At 38.5% G+C, this 15,398-nt stretch overlaps 3 protein-coding genes across 3 annotated transcripts; 2 read left to right on the top strand and 1 right to left on the bottom strand.

Moving 5' to 3' along the window:
- Positions 1-9,516: 9,516 nt before the first annotated feature.
- On the bottom strand, positions 9,517-10,181 carry BDP55DRAFT_688220 (uncharacterized protein). The gene is made up of 2 exons (XM_060576621.1): positions 9,852-10,181; positions 9,517-9,800 (listed from the first exon to the last, which is right to left on the bottom strand). Exons 1-2 carry the CDS (start codon positions 10,113-10,115, stop codon positions 9,786-9,788), a joined length of 279 nt encoding a protein of 92 aa, XP_060421465.1. The 5' UTR covers positions 10,116-10,181; the 3' UTR covers positions 9,517-9,785.
- A 1,462-nt stretch (positions 10,182-11,643) lies between these two features.
- On the top strand, positions 11,644-13,084 carry BDP55DRAFT_688218 (uncharacterized protein). The gene is made up of 2 exons (XM_060576620.1): positions 11,644-11,938; positions 12,008-13,084. The coding sequence occupies exons 1-2, from the start codon at positions 11,779-11,781 to the stop codon at positions 12,760-12,762; spliced, it is 915 nt and encodes a 304-aa protein (XP_060421464.1). The 5' UTR covers positions 11,644-11,778; the 3' UTR covers positions 12,763-13,084.
- A 522-nt stretch (positions 13,085-13,606) lies between these two features.
- Positions 13,607-14,765, top strand: BDP55DRAFT_568815 (uncharacterized protein; the record flags this gene model as incomplete). Its single annotated transcript, XM_060570713.1, has 4 exons — positions 13,607-13,690; positions 13,751-14,035; positions 14,090-14,416; positions 14,466-14,765. The coding sequence occupies 4 exons, from the start codon at positions 13,607-13,609 to the stop codon at positions 14,763-14,765; spliced, it is 996 nt and encodes a 331-aa protein (XP_060421463.1).
- Positions 14,766-15,398: the final 633 nt, after the last annotated feature.

Raw genomic sequence — 15,398 nt, 5'->3', positions numbered from 1 at the left:
TAAGACAATGCGCCGCTTCACACGTTGACTTCCTTATCCACATCGACGACCATGGAAGTAGACACGGTCCAAGGCTCCACTTGGAATGACAGATTCTAGAACGTTACAGAAACGCTCCCAACGATGTCCATCGGCGCTTTCTCGTCGTAATTGGCTCCAGGGTCCATCACTTTGCTGTGCTGGTCTGAGCGCAGTTGCCCCACTATCCGAGGAAATAGATCCTCCTCTTTCTGGCCCGTGGCTACAAACTGACCTGTCAAAGTTGCTTGAGAGCGAGTATTGAATGTGGCGTGTTCTAGACCCTTCCAACTATGTACCCCGTCATGAGCAAGGATACTCCAGAAATGACATGTGCGTTTTGGACGTACGGACACACCAAATCAACCGATAGGACGGGAGTTGCACCTCAGCGGCACATACGACCATCGCAACTACCTACAAGCCCTGGTGAAGCGTTCCTTGACGAAACGCCCCAGTAACGATATTGTCATGAACGCTCAGCACGAGGAACCCAAAACGACCTTTTGTCGTAGCATACTACATGATGGCTACTCCTCCGCCGAGTATCACGCGAAAGCAGGAGACCGACAAGCTTAAATGACGCAGTCGATGCCGTGATCCTGCTACCGTATTGGACTACATCTTCACGTTCATCCGGCCTCATTACCGCTCGAGAATCTGCGACCATTAGATCATCGGCCACACGAAGTTTTCCCTTTCAGATTTCCTACTGCAATGGAGGGACAGAAGGCACACAGGCTATTATAACTTAATATAAGACTAGGGCGTACTCTACTAACGCCTAGCGGCTATAGCGCATTATATATATAGGATAAGATAAAAACCTTAAGAATAAAACAAATATAGTACAAGTTACGTAAAAATAAAAGATAAGAATATATCAAATATAAGTATTACGACCCAACGTACATAACCAACCCAGAGGCCAGCTACCGGGCTACGGCGGCTACGGCATAACATATATACATACAAAATAAGGACGCAGTTACTCCTCACAGGACGGAAGAACTATAGAATAAGTCACGTGCTGATAAGATAAGGATTATATTAGATCATTTTAATCTAATACGACTTGGGGTCTAAACGATCATTCTAGATCAGAATAATCCAAAACGACTTAAGGAATAAAAGATATATTCAGGGACGAGACTTATATATAGGATGGACTTAAGCCGGGCTTAAAAATAGACTTTCTATAGCTTCTTTAACTATTAACTTTATATTAAATTTTACGATCACTTTTAACTATCTTTATTGAGAACCCTTTAATAAGATTATTATTAATTACTAAAGCTTTACCCTACGGCTTATAAAATATAACTTCCTTAAAGCTATTTAATAACCTTATTTATTATTATTTAGTCCTTATAGCCTAAACTTCTATAAACTTATCTTATTATAACTAGCTAGCCGTAATACTTTAATAGCTCCTATTTAGTAAGTTCACTTTTTGAAAATTAACTAATAATAAAGAATAATATCTTCTTTTAATAATACGCCCCCTACTACCTCTTCTTTTAAAGGAAAGTAGCTAGAGAACCTAGCTTAGGAACTAGCTACTATCAAAGATAATAAAATACCCGACGTCATTTATAACTTCAACGGGGATACAGTACTTAATAGGGACACTTATTTTTAAATAAAGCGTGCTATCGATAAGAGCACTAAACGTAATAAAGAACTAGTTAAGCTCTTTAATAATAATACCGCTCACTTAGCTATAATTTAAAAGAAAAGTAGCAAAGATATTATACACATACGATCTATACTAGATAAAGTAATAGCTACCCTAAAACTTAAAACCGATAAGTCTAGTAACCTGGCTTAGGAAGTTCGAACCCTTAGAGCCGCCGCTAATATCATTAAAACCCCTATAAATAGTTAAGAAAAACTCAAGCTTAATGCTCCGACTACCTTTAACGGAACTATAGGAAGACTTAAGGGATTCCTAATTTAAATTAGGACCTACTAAACCTTCTATATTATAAACTTCTGAAGTAAAGCCGAGCGTATTATATATACAGCTACCTTTTTATAAGGACGAGCCCTTAAGTAGTTCGAACCTTACTAAAAAGACTTCTTTAACAATAACGGCTATCTCGAGAATTATAAGACCGAGACTACTATTATTTTTAGTAGTATAGTAGGCTTTTAAGCGGCCCTCGAATCATTATTCTAAGACCTAGATAAAAAATAATAAGCAGAGCGTAACTTAACTAACCTTTAATAAACTAAGTCCGCCTCTCACTATACGGCTAAATTCAGAAGACTTTTAGCATACCTCGATTTAACTAAAGAAACTTATATCTTTACCTTCTATTCCGGATTAAAGGACGAAGTTAAGGATAAGTTAATTAAGATAGACTAACCCACTAAATTCCTACCTTATATAGAATAAGCTATTCGGATTAATACCCGACTCTACAAATAACGGAAAGAGAAGAAAGATAGTTAATAACCTTAAGCTAATTTAAAAAGACGCTACTAAACGAACTTCCCAGGACAAAAGGAACGTCCTAAAAACAGCAACTATTAGTAAAAACGATAACCAATATCCTATAGATACCATAATAGTCCTATAGACCTTAGTACCACTATTAAAGGACCCCTTACAAAGGACTTTAGGTATTACAACTATAATAAACTAGGATATATAGCCCGAGACTATAGACAGCCTAAGAGGCTCTAAAAGAAAGCCAAAACCATCAACATGGCTATTAAAGGCACCCCTAAAACAGATACCGAAGTATCCTATAAATAACTCTTATAGACTAGATACTTCGATAATAACTACCTCACCTATTAAGAAAGCAAGGAATCAGCCAACTAGTACCTAAAAAAACCCAAAACACTTGCTATAGCAAAAATCCAAGACGACAAAAAAAACACTAAAACTTTAGCCATGACGTAACAAGCCCCTAACACTAAACTCCTTCGCAAGATTAACGAACACTTAAAAGATACTATTAAAAACGGTAATATCGTCCCATCACTATTAAACATTCGACCATCTATAAGGAATAACAAGATAGACTTCAAATAACTTAACAAAGTTATAATAATATCCAAAGATAAAGAAACAGAATCGTCCCATAACTCGGACTAACCTCGTAATATCATATAACGATATACTTAAGTAGAAATTATTAGTAAAGATACCTTTAGGGTAGATAATTCTAGCCCCAAAAAGGACCAAACTAAGGAACGACCCGAGTAGAAAGAAATCTACCTACTATAAAATAACTAATTCGTCCTCTTTAAAGGAACGAATAACCGTATTAAAAATATAGAAACATTACTAATAATTTAAGATAACCCTAAGTTAACTCTAACCCACGTATAACACAACGACATTTTTTAAGTAGAATACCTAATTAATAACTACTACTACTACTTCTATTAGAAGAACGATAATTAATATTACCTACAACGGTTTACTAATAAACTAATTCCTAAAGCCTATTTAGAAATAGACCTACCCTCTTAGATTACGGATATAGGAAATGACGACGTTATTACCTTCTCCCTAGACCCGTACTACCCTATAGAGTACCTTAACGACACTAAAAAGGACTAGAATATATACCGACATAACGAATATAGAATCTATTCTATACCTAAGTTGCAAGAATAGCAACTTCTATAAGAGAAGATCTAGGAGGAATAATTAAGAACTAGCTCGTTCTAAGGAAACCCAGATAACCTCACTATTAGCCTATAGGACTACCTATATAACCAATATATTTTAGATACCTAAACTAATATTAAGGCACTTAAGAACTATAAATCATTTCTTAAAAGAAGAAACCCTACCCGAAAAAAAAAACAATATTTAAAACATTATTAACGCCTTATACTCTACTACGGAAAGATAGAGGCAAAGGGACTTAAGAGAAAATTATAAATGACTCGTCTAAAAAGAACGAGCACCGGCTCTTAAATAACTAAAAAACTAAAAACGCTAATCAAGTAAGGATAATAAAAGGCAAAATAGAAAATTAAGTCCCTTACAGTAGTTAATATAAATAACTCCGACCACTATATACTAAATATCTATATCTAAGGATATAAAATATACGCTATAATTAATAGCGGCGCCTAAGCAAACTATATATTAACCTAAATAATAAAGAGATTTAAGATTAAATAAAAAATAAAGAAATTACTATACCCTCTCTATACGTTCGAAAGTAAACCGATCTAAGATAGCGACGGATATATATTTTAGGAGACTATGCCCTTCTAAACGAATATTAACGACTAAATAGAATAAATTATTTATAACGTCACGGAAATAAAAACGAACTAAGATATAATTTTAGGAATTATATAGTTAAAAAAATATAATCTACGGATAGATTAAAATACAGGCTACCTCTAATAAATAGACCTAATTACTAAACGACCTAAAAAAAGAAAGGGTTTAAATAAGTCTTATACGATACCTAATAAATAAAAACGACCTAAATACCTTACCTATATTAAAAAAATAAAACCGACTAAGATAATCGCGTCTAGTACGAATAATTAAGGATCAAATTCACTCTAGATTATACCTAAAGAGTACTAGAAATATACAAAACTATTTATTTTAAAAGAAGAATCTATAAGACTTCTAGAATATAGCAGCTAGGATATAGAAATCGAACTTAAGGAAGGAACATAGCCTAAATTCTATCTATTATACCTAATAAACGAACTAAAACGAGAAGAGCTTAATAAATATATCGACGAGAAACTAAAGAAAGGTTATATAAGACCTTCTTTATCTCCCGCTAGTGCATCACTCTTCTTTATCCCTAAAAGGAAAAAGGGAAAATTAAGACCTATAATCGACTATAAAGGACTCAATTCGATTACTAAAAGAAATTATTATCCTTTACCCCTTATTACTAAACTTAGAGATCTATTATATAGAGCCCAATAGTTTACTAAGATAGATCTTAAGAAAGCCTTTAACTAAATATAAATTAAAGAAGGCAACAAATAAAAAACAGCGTTCTAAATATATAAAGGACTCTTTAAATACCTAATTATACCCTTCGGACTTACCAACGCACCCGCCACATTTTAAACAATAGCGAACCACGTCTTTAAAGAATATATAAACATCTTCATTATCGTCTATATCGATAACGTACTTATCTTCTCTCCGGACCTTAAAATACATAAAAAATACGTCCACAAAGTATTCCAGAAACTTTAGGATACTAAGCTCTATACCGAACCCGAAAAATACGAGTTCCACATCTAAAAGGTTAAATTTTTTAGATATAACATTATACTAAGATAAATATATATATAACTATTAAAAATAAAAGTAGTTAGGGACTAGCCTATACCCTAGAACGTTAAGAATATATAAACCTTCTTAGGATTCGTTAATTTCTACTAATAATTCCTTAAAAACTATACTAGTATAGTCAAACCCCTTAATAACCTAACTAAAAAAGATACGCCATTTATTTAGGACTTAGATTACGAAGAAGCATTTATTAAAGTTAAAAATATAGTTATCTCTAAACTAGTAACTATAATCCCCAACCTAAAACGACCTTTCGAAATTAAGACCGACGCCTTAAACTTCGCTATAGGAGTCGTTCTAGGTTAACAAGATAAATAAAGAAAACTTTACCTTTATACATTCTACTCTAAAACATTTTACAGATTAAAATTAAACTAGTAAATCTACGATAAAGAACTAATAGCTATAATCGAAGTATTTTAAAAATAGAAACTATAATTATTAAAAACTAAATATAAGGTTATAATCTATATAGACTATAAGAACCTTACTAACTTCATAACAAATAAAAATCTAAATAAACGGTAGATTAAATAGACTAAATTCCTTTCGGAGTTTAACTTCCGGATTATCTACTAAAAAAGATTAAAAAATAATAAAGCAAACGCTCTTAATAAAAGATCGGACCACGAGGTCACGGTCCCCGAAGAAACGCAGGTTATCCTTAAATTCGATAACAAGGGCGACCTTATACCTACTACCAAACTCCTTATAATAGCCAGGAAGGTTAATACTAGTACGACTGGAAAAATAACCCCTAAGCTTATTATAGAAATCCATAGTGCTAGGGCACACGGCCACTAAGGTATTACGAAGATATAGAAACGTATTAGACAATATTATAACAAGTCTACGACACGAGCAGAAGTTACTAACGCAATTAAGGACTGCGAAACCTATAGAAAAAGTAAGAACAGCCCCCATAAGCCCTATAGAGAGCTACAACCATTACTAGCACCAATAGAACTATAGCAATCAATCTCCTAGGACTTCATTATTAAACTTCCCAAGTCTAAAGAACCACTCACGAACGTATACTACAATAGCATTTTAGTTATCATCGACTAACTTACTAAGTATACCCATTTTATATCCTATAAGGAAGCAAGCAATACCGAAGAACTAGTATATACATTCCTTAAAATAATAATCGCAAACTACGGACTACTAAATGAAATCGTTTTTAATAAAAATAAGCTATTTACCACCAAGTTTTAAAGATCTTTAATTTCGTAACTCGGCACAGACCATAAACTATCAACATTATTTTACCTATAAACTGATAGACAAATAAAAAAAATTAATTAAATTCTCGAAACATACCTCCGCTATTATATAAACTACTAATAAGATAATTAGGTAGAACTTCTACTAATAGCCCAGTTTACATACAATATAGTAGTAAGCAAAAGCATAAAGGAATCCCCATTCCAGCTCAATATCGGTTACTAACCAACCGCCTATAGAGAACCACGCAAAGGACCACTTACTATAAAGGCAGTAGCAGACGTAAAAAAACTTAAAGAGATCTAGGCCAAGGCCATAAAGAACCTCGAGTTTATATAAGAACGTATAAAGAAATATACTAACAAATCAAGGATTAAAGGACTAACCTTTAAAAAGGGAGATAACACCTATCTCCTCCAACAAAACATCAAAACAAAGCGACCAAGTAACAAGTTAGACTATAAAAAACTTAGACCTTTCGAAATCATCTAAAAAGTCTCAAACATTAATTACAAACTAAAACTCCCCAACACTATAAAATATCACCTAGTATTCCATATCTCACTTTTAAAACTAGCACCCAAGGCTCACACACAAACGACCGCATCATTATAAAACTAAACTAACTAAAATATAAAGTCGAACAGATTATCGATTATAAAATTAAGAACAAAACACAAGAATTCCTAATTAAATAGAAAAACTACGGACATAAAGAAAATACATAAGAACCATATACTAACCTCCAAAACGCACAACAACTTCTCAACAACTATAGAAGAACGACTAAGCCCCAGAAAGCTCACTCGTAGCAGGAAGCCCTAGGTCCACAAAACCAGTCCCCAATAACGACCAATCAGTCTCATTTAGAGCACCCCAAGTAGCTAGATTATCTATAATACATATCTCCTATACTTCTAAGGACCTCTCCTCAGCCTCCTATTTTTCAACTAATTACATTCCACAACAGATAAGATCCGAACCATACTCTTTTAAAAACCACTTCTATTTCCTAAAACAAGACAAACGACTTAAAGTAATTATCAATTAAGTTTATAAAACCTCTAAAGCCTCTTCGGCCTCTTATTCTTCATACTCTATTTTCTTCTATTCCTTAAAACAACAATTCATTATAAACACGATCAGCACTATAATAAAAACAGAAAATTAAAGAAACTCACAAGCATTTACCACATTACCACTATCATAATTTATTAAAGCATAAATAATACACTCGCTATAACGCTTCAAATTAGACAAATCCATCTTATATATACGGTTATACTAGAAATAGAGAGAACACGGCATTACGTCGTAACCTCTATATTTAACAAGAACACCAAGAGCCTAACGATTACGCTTAATCTTATCATAACGAACTTTATAAAAATCGGATTTTTAAATACAACCTAATATAATATTAAGATATAGTAAAAAATAAAACTTAACGGACCCCAACCTAGGTCACGACTATTTATTTATAGGTCTATGGGACTAGACCTTTAAGAGGAGGAGCTAATATTACGACCTAACATATATAACTAACCTAAAGGCCAGCTACTAGGCCACAGCGGCTATAACATAATATATATATATACAAAATAAGGATACGGTTACTCCTCACAGGACGGAAAAACTATAAAATAAGTTATATACTAATAAGATAAGGATCATATTAGATTATTTTAATCTAATACGATTTAGGGTCTAAACGATTATTCTAGATCAGAATAATCTAGAACGACCTAAAGAATAAAGAATATATTTAGGGACGAGACTTATATATAGGATAGACTTAAGCTAGGCTTAAAGATAGACTTTTTATAGCTTTTTTAATTATTAACTTCGTATCAAATCTTACGATCATTTTTAACTATCTTTATTAAGAACCCTTTAATAAGATTATTATTAATCATTAAAGCTTTACCCTACGGCTTATAAGATATAACTTCCCCAAAGCTATCTAATAACTTTATTTACTATTATTTAGTCCTTATAGCCTAAACTTCTGCGAACTTACCTTATTACGACTAGCTGGCCATAATAATAAGGTTATTAAAGTAATCTATAAATAACTAAGTATATAAACTATTTAATTTATTTATAATAAAGAATATATTAAATATAAGGTTATCAAAGCAATCTATAAATAACTAAGCATATGAACTATTTAATTTATTTATAATAAAGAACATAACTAATAAACAAACCAAATACAAAATATATTTATAAGTAGGACTTATATACAAGATAAACTCGAGCTAAGCTCGAAAATAGACTTTTATAGCTTTTTTAATAATTAACTTAGTTTTAAATCTTACGATTACTTTTCGATATCTTTATTAAAAAAAACCCTTTGATAAAACTTTAATTAATTACTAAAGCTTTATTTATTTTATAACTTATAAATAGTTATAGTTTTAAGAAAGCTATTTACGACTATACTATACTATTTATGTTACGGCCAGCTAGTCGTAGTGAGTATGTTTACAGAAGTTAAGGCTGCGATACTAAGTAATAGCGTATCGTAGTTATGGATAGCTTCCCTAAAGCTATGTCTATAAGTCGTGAGGTAGGTAAGGCTTTAGTGATTAATCGTAGTCTTATCAAAAGGGTTCTTAGTAGAGATAGCTGAAAGCGATCGTAAGATCTGATACTAAGTTGATTACTGAAGAAGCTATGGAAAGTCTGTCCTTGAGCCCGGCTCGAGTCCATCCTATATATAAGTCCCGTATACTATCTGAACAGTTCCTTCGTGGTTGGGACTGATATCACGATGTCGGTCCTACAGGGGTGGACCGCCTTTGTCTTGTCGGTCCTGTTCATGGACCGCTTATCGTCCGTCGGTCCTTCTTATCATCACGTGACTTGTCCATAGTTCTTCCGACCCGAGAGGAGTCACCCTGAGTTCCTCCGCATATATGGCGTGGTAGCCGCCGCAGGTCTTGTGGGGCGAGACCCTGGCCTCGTCATACGTGTTGGGTCGTAACAATTTACTTAGTATCGTAGCCTTAACTTCTACTAATATACTTACTATAACTAGCTGGCCGTGATAAAGAAGAGACATCGTAGGATTTATATACACTTTAACTTATATAGGGTCCCTAACACGTATAATCCAAGCCACGCGCACCTCCCCTCCACCCCTTTCAAAAGGAACCAGACCCCCATCATTTACTGCTATCCTCATGCTCGCGAACATAGATATCAATATTTCTATTCTCTAACCATGCTAGAGATCCCGTGACTGTGGAACTATTAGTAGCCTTCGTAGCCATATGAATACTTATTTACGTACAACTGAGCCAGCAGGGCAACGTGTAACGCAGTTTTTGAAACCCGAGTTTTCGGGGCAATCGTAGGTCGGACCCAGTCTGGTACCTGGAAGAGCGAAGGCAAGACGGCAGCCATTACAGGAATCGCTCTTAATACCAGCAAAGATACAAGAGCGAACACAGCCTGGAGAGCAGGCGCTGGAATCGTTGACTTGCCAGTCTTGGATTTGCACCGCAGAAGCGAGACTGAGCAAACCAAAGGTCAAAGAAACATTGAAGAATCTCATTTTGAAGATATTTGAATGACACAAGCTGATGCAAGGAAGAGGTACAAGCTTGAACGGAAATGTATGTTGGTGAGAATTTATTCAGATTAAGACAGGCAGGCCTTCAACATGCTTTATAGCCGGCGATACAAGTAAACAAGATTTCAACTTGCATGATTTAGTACGTCTATCTCCGCTCGGTTAGCTTGGTACAAATGGTTAGAGCTCCGAAATCGCCGTCTTTTGAAAAACCAGATTTTGCTCGTGACTCTGATCTAATGGGAGAATACACGTAAACAAACATTTACTTTAGATAAAAAACTCTATTTACGGACATTTTATCACTAAGATATGCGAGGTCTCCCAAGACCAGAAGACAGATACTGTTAAAGCCTCAAGTTAACGTCGCCTAAACGTCCAAACCTTTTTATAATTATCACCTTCGAGGAGAATACATTTCAAAAAATTCCCTTGGGCTGAAATAAGGTACTTGTAACTATAGATGCCCAATGATCTTTTTTACGTAACGAAAGTGGTCAAATATGTCCAGAATGTATGCGATCTTTGCCGCCACATGTCGCTGAGTTAATGTACCAGCCCAGAGACCTATCTAGTCTAGCAACAAAGTCTCCCCTCTAAGCAACCTCGTAATTGGTCGAATACTATGGCTTCCGCCATATACGAGTAACAGCTTGTTGAAATCGCAGGATGTCTCTATTGACTTTCTTCCGTGCAGTTGTGTCGATTACAGGTCTCAAATTACCACGCTGGTTGGCATTACAAATCAAACATGACCCTTACGGAAGCTTTCAACTGCCTTGAAAACACACACAAGGATGCATATTTTGTAATTCATATATTTGATTGGTGAACCCGTTTTTGGACCTTAGACTTCCCTCTCTTTTCTCTTTGATATAGCGTACAAAGTACAACGTATGCGAATGAGCGTGGATGCATACCTTGCAACTCCGCAACATACACTGTATTATACTTCCACTACATATGTCTTCTCCGGCCGACTCGTTGACTTATTCGTCCGGTTCGCAAAACATTCCGGATGACATGGATTTGACGAGCCACCGCTTGAAAGCCAGTGCCTTATATCAAGGCACTGCGTTACCAAGTATTGGATTAGGTCATTTGTAAAATACTTGCATATCAGGTTCTGTATCCGAGACCGAAGCGTTTGTCATTTGTAGTGGGGACCCTTGAGTCAGCCCACAGACCAAGCTTCAGATGGCAAGCGGACATAAGAACGCCCTCCTAACTGAGTTTAGTAAATTAACACCCAAACCCTGCAACCCCTGGACCTTCCAGATCCACACTCTGGTAAGTTTATTGAAGGATGAACCGCAGACTTAGCGGGGCTGGCACCTGTTCAGACAATATCAGTGGCTATGATGACCCGAGCGAGCTAATGCGGCCTGCTGACTACCCTGTCTGCGCTAACATAGGATACAGCTGTATGCATTTCAACATCGGATTAGGTGCCGACCATCTCAGAGCCCACCCTTCAAGCTCTATCGGGAATTCAAATATCATGCGGGGACCTTGTCTCAGCCTCTGGTTTTTACCGGGGGGTAAGCGGGCTGCATATAAGGCCTGAAAGCGCAGAATCTAACCACATCTCCGCTTCTCCGTCAATTGTGTACTCTGCTAGCATGATCGTGCTACTACCTAAACAATGGATTCGAACCTGGCACTTGATTTACCGGTCGGTGCTGTCATTGTGGAGTCGATGCCTCAGCAATTAGGGGTCCATCATTCAATCGATGACTGGACTGGCGTAACATGCACCTTGGAGAGACGGAGGCGGCAGAACCGACTGAATCAGAGAACCCGTCGTGCGTATCAGTCGCATATACCGTTTTTCCTACTTCCAGAATACTGACGAGTAGCGCATTGCGGTATAGGAAAGAATAAACGCGTTTTCCCCAATCCCCCGCCAATATTAGGGGACTACCTTACTCATACCGCGGCAGAAGCTACAGACGATGACAGCTCCTTAGTACGACAAACACAAGAAGACGAGGAGAGCGATACGAGAGTAAATATGGTCCTACTGAAAGGTTATCTCCTCCTGCCTACTTCTGAAAAGCGTACAGAATTTCAGCGATTTATGCAAAAAGCGTATGAGGATTACCACCATGGCGCGCCAAAACTCGAACACCTCCAATTATTAGTGAGGCTTAACGTTCTGGGTGCAATCGCCCACAACGCGGTGCTACTTCAATTCAGATTCAAGGGGCTTTGCCGTCCCGATCTCGTATCACCGTTAAACCTTCAGGGTACGGATATCCCTGCGATGTCGTTACTGTCTCAGCCTTGTCCTAATGGGCTTCGGCCCACCACGCTACAAGTCACAGTGATGCACCACCCATGGATCGACCTAATTCCCAGTCCCCAATTTCGGGAAAATGTATTGCGCGCCATGACGGCTGGCCTCCTTGAAAGTAAGGAGTTGGGCCTCGACCTCCTCAACGTGGATAACATCTTGAGTGATTCGCCTTCCTTTATCATTTGGGGCGAGTCATGGGACCTTCGAGGATGGGAGGCAAGCCTGTCATTCTGGAGGAAGTGGGGCTGGCTAATGGAGGGCTGTCCTGTGCTGTTGGAGGCTACCAATTTCTGGCGTCAAAAGAGGGGCGAGGCGAAAATAAGTTTTTAAATGGGTGTTCTTTCTTTGTCTCTTTTTCTCTTTATTGGATAAACATAGGGACAGAGGATATGTTCCGGAACGAGACTTTTTAACAATTAACAGTAGATTTTTTTTAAAAAAATCTAAAACAAAAAAAAACCCTCCTCCCGTTCTTGCTTTTGTTCATGTTTTGAGAGATTGGGAGATAGCTGGTCAGTGTTCTGCATTGGCAAAGTGGGGCGCTACGGATTCGGGCTGTTGGCCAAGCCCCGCTATCCGGGCATAGCTGCTGACATAAGAGCGGCTGATTACCGTGTAAGATAAAATCAATCAATCAATCAACCAACTCCCGGACTATCGGACGGAAACTCATCGAGCTGTAACGGTTCGGGGCCTCCCAACTAATGGCTTTCGCCATCTTGGGCAATTTGCGTCCATGTTGTGTTGTCGTAGAAGAACGAAGCCGAGGTCGCACAAGAGAAGGACGAAGAAGGCTCGATGGGCTCCACTGCAAAACAAGCCCTACCCCACTCCGGACTTTGCTTCCTCAAGCTACAAGGTTGCGGGGTGCCCTTATCATGATTTCAAATCGTTCTGAACGTGATATCTATGGTGAATGGCGTTTACTTAAGCTGCTTACAGTTCAAGGCGGGAGCAAAATGCTACGGACATGCCGGTTCTCCGCAGCACCGACACTCGACAGTATGCGGAGTTTCTGTTATGGCGGAGATTTGATGTTGGAGAAAGCTCTCACAAATCCGGATCTCCCATCCCAAGACTTGTCTCGCAACCACGCTGGAAGCTTTAAAAAGAAGGGCGTAGCAAATTGGTTCAATTGACATCGACCGCATCGTTTTCTTCATTCAACTTCATCATGAAGGTCGCTATCATCGGCGCCACCGGTCAGACCGGCTCGGTCATCGTCGACGCTCTATTGGAATCGACCTCACAACAGTTTGTACGCTTTGTTTATCTGACTCCATTAGACATCTTGCTGACGGTTGTATCACTGTCCTAGGAGATTGTTGCTCTCACCAGGCCATCTTCCATGCAGAAACCCGCAACGGTCAAATTGCAAAGGAAGGGTGTCAGACTAGTCGCGGCTGATCTCAGCGGCCCACAAGTCGCTTTGGTTGAGGCTCTTGTAGGGATAGATATTGTGATCTCTGCCATTTACGGTGGCAGCGTGATGGACGAAATATCCCTGATCAACGCTTCCAAGGCGGCTAGCGTTCAACGGTACTTGCCCTGCTTTTTTGCCACGGTTGCAGCTCCTAAGGGAGCACTTCTCTTGAGAGACATGGTAATCCTTTTGCCGTACAGCTTGATAAGACGGCAAAACTAATCTCAACACCAGAAAGAAGATATTCTGAATCATATCAAAAAAATTCACCTTCCCTTCACTGTGATTGATGTTGGCTGGTGGTACCAGGTCAATTTACCAAAGCTTCCGTCCGGCCGCGTCGACTACGCAGCCATGGAGACTTCGGACGGCATTGCTGGAGATGGTAATGTGCGCTTTGCTCTAACTGATATCAGAGACATCGGGAACTATGTGGTTAGGATCATAAACGATCCTCGCACCCTGAACCGCATGGTTCTTGCTTACAACGAGGTCATGACGCGAAACCAGTTGTATGACCTGGTCGAGGATCTAAGCGGAGAGAAGCTCGAGCGAAAATATGTGCGTGCGAATATTTTGTAGCTCGTTCACTATGCTGACATGGCTACAGGTTTCTGCCAACGCTATTTCGGCAATTATCGCCAAAATTGAAGCGACACACCCCTCACCAGATTCGTTGGAGTTCGTAACTCTGACTCAGTACCAATACTGGTATTCTTGTGATGTTCGAGGAGATAACACCCCCGAGTATGCAGCCTATTTGGGTTACTTGACAACTCATGAGCTTTACCCCGACATCCAGCCAAGGCAGTTCAAGGCCTACGTACAGGAGGTTCTCGATGGAAAGGGAAAGAGGGTCTATGAGCACCTTAAAGATTTGCCTGCTGCAAGCACTGCTACGGTTGAGTGAAGAAAGAACTATCTGACCCTCTGCGCTTGTATATAGATCTTAATACTGCTTGTATTGACTTTCCGTCGACAGTGACCGCCTTGCATCTTCACTTGCCGTTACATTGCCTCGTCCTCATTCCACTCTCCTCTCCGCGGCTGACCTGCCTGTGCCTGCGGTCACTCTGTCCTTTTCGGCTGCATCTACCCTTGGCCCGTCGACAGTGCAGAGAAGTATGGCCACAAACGTCGAGGGTGTTGTATTTGCCGCGGAGAGGGCCTGTACGTTATCGGGTTGGCTTTTCGGATGGATACTCGCGATCTAGGCGTATGTGCCTAGAGACTCGACTGTACCGACTTCATGCCTAAACGCTTGATCTGTTCCAGTTGCTCTTAGCCGTTGAATCTCTCAGTCGTGTTGCTAGCTTTCAACAAGCAGCCGCTGCGATTCGAGGATAGTCGCTTGGTGTTCCTTACTCTCATTCTTCAGTTCCGCTACTTGCTCCAGTACCCTCTACATCATCCCCAACAGCGTATCCCCGTTGACGTTGTTTTTCTTACTCGTGTCCGGTCCATCGCTCAGACCGGCGGCCGTCGTTCACTTAGCATGTTTAGTTAGCTTCTTTGTCGTTTATTTATATGTTGTCTTGCACTA

The sequence above is a fragment of the Colletotrichum godetiae genome (assembly GCF_030913485.1).
Source record: "Colletotrichum godetiae strain CBS 193.32 chromosome Unknown BDP55scaffold_130, whole genome shotgun sequence".
Lineage (NCBI taxonomy): Eukaryota > Fungi > Ascomycota > Sordariomycetes > Glomerellales > Glomerellaceae > Colletotrichum > Colletotrichum godetiae.
This window is presented reverse-complemented; position numbering and strand designations above follow the sequence as displayed.